The sequence below is a fragment of the Candoia aspera genome, chromosome 15 (assembly GCF_035149785.1).
Source record: "Candoia aspera isolate rCanAsp1 chromosome 15, rCanAsp1.hap2, whole genome shotgun sequence".
NCBI classification, from domain to species: Eukaryota; Metazoa; Chordata; class Lepidosauria; order Squamata; family Boidae; genus Candoia; species Candoia aspera.
The window spans coordinates 2,574,614-2,581,528 of NC_086167.1; the positions used below are offsets into that span (position 1 = coordinate 2,574,614).

At 49.4% G+C, this 6,915-nt stretch overlaps 1 protein-coding gene across 1 annotated transcript; it reads right to left on the bottom strand.

Moving 5' to 3' along the window:
- Positions 1–3,698: 3,698 nt before the first annotated feature.
- LOC134505742 (cytochrome c oxidase subunit 6A2, mitochondrial) lies at positions 3,699–6,626 on the bottom strand. Its single transcript, XM_063315607.1, has 3 exons — positions 6,478–6,626; positions 4,947–5,086; positions 3,699–3,946 (listed from the first exon to the last, which is right to left on the bottom strand). The coding sequence occupies exons 1-3, from the start codon at positions 6,584–6,586 to the stop codon at positions 3,860–3,862; spliced, it is 336 nt and encodes a 111-aa protein (XP_063171677.1). The 5' UTR covers positions 6,587–6,626; the 3' UTR covers positions 3,699–3,859.
- Between the last annotated feature and the right edge of the window lie 289 nt (positions 6,627–6,915).

Consider the following 6,915-nt stretch of genomic DNA (forward strand, 5'->3'; position numbering starts at 1 on the left):
CAGCTTGCCTGCCGTGGCACTTGAGGGGGCCAGTGCCAGGTTAGGGACTTGGGGACTAATTCAGAGGAGAGAGGGAGCGGGATTTGCAGGGAAGGGCAGCTGACTGGTCTTCCCAAGGCTGCCAAATGGGCCACCTTCTCAGGCTGCTGCCCTTTGTACCCGTGTCCACATTCCAAAGCTTTAGCAGGAGCGGGCAAAAGACCCTTGGCAGCCTCTCTCTTCCTCCTCCCTGGATTGGCACATGCAGGAAAAGGGAAATGAAGGAAGCAGCGGTGCCCTCTCCATGTGCCTTGCGGCCTCTGGCGGGTGGAAACTCCTGGGTGGTGACCCTGTGGGACTTCAGGGGCTCTGCCCTCCCAAGGACACAAGCGGGGCATCTCCAGCTGGCAGGGAGCTCATCTGGCCTCAGGTGGTGGAGGTGCCCGCATCATCTGATGCGCAGAACCTCCCAACTCTTGATTTCCGAGCAAGAGCAGCGACTAAGCTGGGAGTTCGCGGGTGGGGGGCGTTCTCCATCTCAAGGCGGCCCGGAGCACATTGCAGGGCAGAGCGGCGGGCCTGTGGCTGGCTTCTGGCGTACCGGGCAGCTCGCCCGTTTGCCTTTCGTGGCGGCTCGCCTGGGAGGCTGCCTGCCCACCGCCAGGCCTTTCACCCCAGGCGCCCTCCAGGCAGCCCCTGCTCGCCGGTGCGGCGCCTGGCCTCGGGCCAGATGCCTGCCGCGGACTGTGCAGTGCAGGCCCGGCTGGGGCAGGCCCAGGTTGGGTTGGCTTGGAGGGGGAGCCCTTGGGCGGGAAGGAGCGGGGGAGATGGCAGGGCCTGGCCGTCCCTTCTCCCCGCCGGAGCCCTTCAGCCCGCGCTCCTCGCTTCGCCCACCAAGCCGCTGGCTGGTCCCCATGGTCTGCCGCTGGCCGGGCTTTAACCCTTTGCAGCGCGGGCTCCTCCCCGCTTCCCGTCCCAGAGAGCAGCAGAAATGAAGTGGCGGGCAGGCCCGGGAGGAGGAGGGATGCCCCCTCCCGGCGCCCTTGACCATGGAGGCCTCGTCCCACAGGTAGAGAACAAAGCCGGTAGGGCGGCCTCCTGGCGAAGCCGTGCGCGCATCCCAGCTGTTGCGTCCCGAACTGGCGCCCTGGCCGCAGGGACAATTCCTGTGTTTCTACTACTAGATTTGGTTTTGAAGAATGGCAAGGACACCTCCCCTCCCCCCTAGAAGGTTTGCAAAACTGTCCTAGCTCACACAGCAACTTTGTGCTTCTTAATAAAGCTAGAAAATTTAAAAAGTTTGCATTTTCAGTTGCAAAGAACAGTCATTTACTTTTCTTACCTAAAAGATCCATTATTTAAATGAGTTCCTTTTTAATCAGCTGCCTCCTAACACCATGAAAGAAAATCTAGAAAGGAAATAATTAGATATTTGGCATAAGCATTAATAAATCCTTATGAATACTGAAGGCATTTTTACCTTAGCCAAACTGAGGCAGCTGGTTTAAAGTGCCTCATCTTTCCTAATGCCTCTAAGAAAGCTGGATACAGCCTGATCTTGGTCAATCCTTGCAGCAGAAAAAGCAAGCCCTGCTTTCAGGAACGCTGCTGCTGCTGCTGCCTGTTAATGCCGCCACCGAGGCAGAAAGATGGCAAAAACTCCAGACTGCAATGTAGCAGGAAGCGCTGAATTTGCGCAGGCTCCTTTCCTGCAAGCGTCACTGCCTTGAAGAAATGCTTTTGTTGGCAGGTCTAGAATCAGCACAATGGAGCAGCTTCAGGCTCACCATAGCAAGCTCTGTAACTTTATCTTTAGTTTTAGAAAATGGGTTTTGAGAGAGGAGCCCTGAGTGGGAAAGCACTGGATGGATCCTTCCCCTGGACCCACCCTGGCAAAACGCCCTTTTGCAATGCTTTACTCTCCCTGGTTCACCAGGAAAAGCAGCAGCATCGCTTCAAATGTGCCAAGGCAATGTGGAACTTACTTGCCTGTGTATAATGGAAAAAGAGAAAAATCTTTGGAGATGGTCATTGGAGATGTGGAAATAATCTGGCAGGAGAAGGTGCCTTACAATGTGATTAAGCAGTTGAATGTGTGTTTTGGTATGTGCAATAATGGAAATTAAATTAGAATAAAATACAAAAGTAGAATTGACTTGCGACTTAGCTTTATGCAGGGGGTTATGTTTTAAACAGCTTGACGGAAAACCGGTTTCTACATCATCACGATATCTATTTATCCAAGGAGAAATCATGGCAACTTGATACTGCGACTCCACCCCTGGACCGATTGTACAACTTTGGCTTGAACAGAGCGGAAGTGCTCCAAAAGTACCAGCGGGAATATCTGATTAGAGCTGCAGGATCCAGAATGAACAAAGGCCATACTTCCTCCGATGTGACGGTCTGGAGCTAGAACCTCCTCCACCCCCATTCTCTTTCCTAATATCTCCCTCCCCAGGGAAAGTTAAGTTTTGATCCCCCAGGCCAACTGCTGCAACAGGGTTCTATGTGCGTAGACACAGAGATTGCAGATGTCTCCTGCTAGTCCTCCTACGGCTTGAGAAGCCCAACCCGTTTCCTGCCCCACAGCCTCAACCTCAGAGAATGAATGCTGCTGTCCGCCAGCAGGCATGTGAGCCTGCACTCGTAGGTTTACCCACAGCCCAGCAACAGATGCAGCTCTGCTGCAGAAAGAATCCTCGCAGAGGCCTACAGCACAGCCACATACTAATACTGTACCCCACTCCCCTTTGGTCACAGAGACATAACATATCCCACCACAAAAATAAAGATCTGTGTAAGATGCAATTGCATACAATAGCAATTCATCACATTGTAAATGGTGTTTTTTTTAAGCAGTACTGGATCACAGATTTGAAAGGGACTTCAGGCGTCATGGTGCAGGATCTGCCAAAGAATTTTGGGCAGAGGGTTCTCCAGCCTCTGTTTGAAGATTTCTGGTGAAGGGGAACTTTAAAAGTAGACTGGTTGACAGCTCTGACCAGGAAATTCCTCCTGGTATCTAACCAAGTCGTCTTAGAATCTAATTTCAACCTAATGATTCCAGTTCTGCCCTCAGGTAACAAAGTACACGTCTGCTCCCTCCTTTATATGACAACACTTTACATATTTGAAAACTCCTATCGTATTTCCCGTCTTCTCTTTTTTAGCATAAACACACCTAGGTCCTTCAACTGTTCGTAAGGCTTGGCAGCTCTCCTCTGAACGTACTCCTTTTAGTAGCTGCACCACATGATTCAGCGCTAAATACTGCTGAAAAAATTAAATTACCATTGCCAGATGAGAATGTCTGCTTTTACCAAAATGACTGGTTACTCATTTCCTTTTCAACTTCCATACTGGAAACTTACTTCTTCAGAAAATAATTTGCTCTAATGCCAAACAGTCTTGTCCAATACCAGTTTCTACCCCATTTTCCCTCCCTACTTAGAAAAACCTTAGCAATTTGAGCACTGCTGCTTTCCTGCACGGACAGTGCTGCTTAATTTTTCCTCTACAAGGCTCAAAGATGTGCCTCCCCAGAGATACTAAAATAAAAGAGTACTGATCTAAAGCAGTATTTCTCAACCACAGCCACTTTAAGATGTGTGGACTTCAACTCCCAGCAGCTGGGGAATTCTAGGAGTTGAAGTCCACACGTCTTAAAGTGGCCAAGATTGAGAAACACTGATCTAAAGAGTTTAAAAAATTCAATAAAAAGTTTGGATAGAATACTTTTATTTATTTCAGGTGACTCCTAGAGGAAGAACTTCAAGAAGTCAGAATAAACAACACAGAACATGTACATTATGGGTCCCAGCTTTAATTCTGGTCCTGCTACCTTTACTGGTCCGTACTGTGGCTGTGATCCACTTGCTTAATGGTCATCTTCATAGCCCGTTGGGAGGGCATTGACATGTGGGTTATGGAAAAGAGTATGGTTTCCGTCACCCCAAGGGAATGGCTGCAAAGAGAAGAGAGATGGTCGTTTTAGCTTCCCAAATTACATCAATTAAGATCTCTTATCATGGCTTTTTGACCAGCAAGGTGGCAGCAGCTAGCCAATGTTAACTGATCTCAAAAAAGCTAAACCTGGTCAGATGTAATTAGTACAGAGATGGGAGACCACTACAAAATCCCCAGGGCTGTAGACTTTTGACTGAGAAGTCAAAAAAGAGAAAAAAATCTCAGAAGGAAAGGCAAACAACTTCCATAGTGCAGCCAAGAAAACTGCAGGGATATTTTTGTGATGTCACCAGGAGTCAAGCTTGACTCAAAGGAGCCTTATGTTTTCTGTACTAAAAAAATATGGTAGGCAATTTTAAAAAATATTCTCTCAAAAATCAATCTTTGAAGATGTTGTGCAACCGAATGTGCAGAACCATGGGTTCATTGAATAATAATACAATGATTTTTTTCAGACTTGGCATCCACTGAAATGAACTGAACATTTTATAGCCTCCTTTACATCAATCTGGCTCAGAGAAAGACAGCAGTTGGTCCAATGAATGTGCACAGGGCCTGTGTGTACAATTAATCAACAAATTGACTGAGAAACTGAAATACTTTTTTCTGAGTTGAAATGAAGCTCACTTCTCATCAAAGTTTACAATTGCGAACTTTATAATTATATAGATGTCTCATTCTTAAGATTTGTTCTGAACTAGAACAAGAGTTCAGGATACTAAACAGCTATAAGCAGATTCCCAACAGGTAGGCAATGTGATCCTCACGCAACTTCAAAAGCACTTTGCAAGCATTCCACTTGAGCCTCACACAAATCTGTGAGAGACTGTTGTAAGAAGGGAAGTATCAGATGAGAAACAATGGATGTCCAGGCTGTCATTTTGGGATCTGAACCAATCTGTCTAAACCTAGTTTTATTGCAGTCCTCTACAAATTATTCCCAAGAGTCTTCAAGAGACTGCATGGAACAATGTCTAGGAACGACACAAATTCCATACCTTGGTCCGGATGTAAAGATGCTTGTAAGGAATAAATGGTGGCCTTTCATGATGCTCGTCTTTCTTCAGGTAGCAGTTTAGCTGGCAGATAGCAACTCCAGGAAGAGCGATCACAAAAGACAAGATTTTCCATGTACGATCTAATTGATTGAATTCAAACACAAGCAGAACTTCAAGGAGTGTTATTCTTTGCAATAAATTAAAAACACAGGACCAACAGAATCACTATCTGAGCATCAAAGTCTTTAAATCCACTGTATAAATCATTCAAATCACTGTGCATTTCAGATTAATCTGCAGACACTGCAGTGAAAAATTGCTGCAGGAGGACAGCTTATAACTGAACTGAAAATGGACCAGGAGGAAGAAAAAGTGCAAGGTGCTCATTAGCTTGGAGTTACTTTTGGATTATACAGTGGCTCAGTTCACAAGATGCTACGCTAAAATTGGGCTGCTTTGTGGTTTGGTCTTTTGTGTGACTCAGCTAGTAACTATTTACATAATTCAACAAAAATATATCCCTAGACCAGGAAGTCCCAAACTGAAGCCTCACTGCTGCAATAACTTCCTGCTTAATGTCAAGACAACCATTTCTCCACCCCGGCTGCTCCTTTCTACTATCAGTTCCAGAATAATATCAGGAAAGGGAAAAGAGCAAGCCCAACACCATGAGAGGAAATCCAGTTATAAAGGATTATGGTTAGTGTCAGTGCTTTGTAAATAGGTCAGTCTCAAAAAAATAGTACGATTTCTGGCCATCAGAATAAAGACACTTCTGTAACTGGAATCACTACTCCACTATCCATGTAGTTTAGCACCTTACATTTTCCCTATTTTATTATTATTATTTAGATTGGTTATAGCCAGCCCACTCCAAAACACTCCGGAGTGCATACTGTGAAATGCTTCCTCTTTTTATGAAGCATGTGTGTTTTTTGGAAACCACTAAATTGCTGTGTAAATGTAATACACTGAAGAGCACCTAGAAGGCTTCTTTCAGCATAATGGCTATAGTCACACCACACACGTAACCGGTTTACATTAAGCCGTTTCCCAGATTCAGACAATCCACTCAACCCTTGACTAGCTCAATGGGCTCGGCTTGCACCACATGCTACACCCTCAAAACCGAACCAAGGCTAATACTAGCCAAGTTCAGTACACTACACATGCTGCCGCAGGAGCCGCTCCCGGAGCGGGAGCAAAGCCTCCCGTTGTAGGAAGCCGAAGGAGGAAAGGAGGCCCCCTCACGCTGCAGAGGGCAAGGGTGGGCCAGGCCGGGGCAGCGCGGTCCGAGGGACAAAAAGGCCCCTTCCCATTCCCCGAGTCCCAGGCAGCGCAAGGACCGCAGGACCGCGCCTAACCCTAGGAGCTGCCCGATTCGCGTAACGGGGATACTCGATCGTGCCACTCGGCCACTAAGCCTCTCTGGGGCGCCAGGCGCACCGCGTCCGGGCTGCAAAGGCCCTGTGCGGCGAGGAGGAACCACCGCAAGGTCACCCGGTCAACGGGCCCGTCTCTCTCAACGCACCGGCCCCGTGGGGCTTCTCCGACTCCGCAGCCGCCGACAGGGCCCGCTTCCAGCCCGCCCGGGCCGCGCCGGCCCCCATTCGCCGGGAGAGCCCGCCGAGCGCCGCCATCGCCACCTCCTCCGCGCGTCCTCGAGAGGGTCGCTCGGAACCGGAAATGGAGGGCGGGCGGCGCGGCTGGGTGACGTCACGGCTCCGCGGCGCTGCCGCTGCGTGGCTGCGGCTGCGTCGCGCGCGAACGGGCTGCTTCCGGGTTCCTCTCAGGCCGGCTGGAGGGCGGGGCTCGGGCGGGGCTCGGGCGGGGCTCGCGCGCCGCGGGTTCGGCCCGGGCGGAGGCTGGGGCGCGCTTGGCTCCGCTTCGGCGACCGGCTCCGGGCTGCAGGAACCGGCGGATCCGCGTACTGCGCAGTGGCTCAGACCTGGGAGCCCTGCCAAATAAA

Bases quoted from the DNA above. Each gene is read 5' to 3' on its own strand.
- LOC134505742 (XM_063315607.1), bottom strand. From the start codon at position 6,586: ATGGCGGCGCTCGGCGGGCTCTCCCGGCGAATGGGGGCCGGCGCGGCC. The intron at 5,087-6,477 runs GTGCGTTGAGAG...TCAATCAATTAG, and splicing joins GGAGAAGCCCCACGGGGCCG to ATCGTACATGGAAAATCTTG. The intron at 3,947-4,946 runs GTATGGAATTTG...TTCTCTTTGCAG, and splicing joins ATCTTTACATCCGGACCAAG to CCATTCCCTTGGGGTGACGG.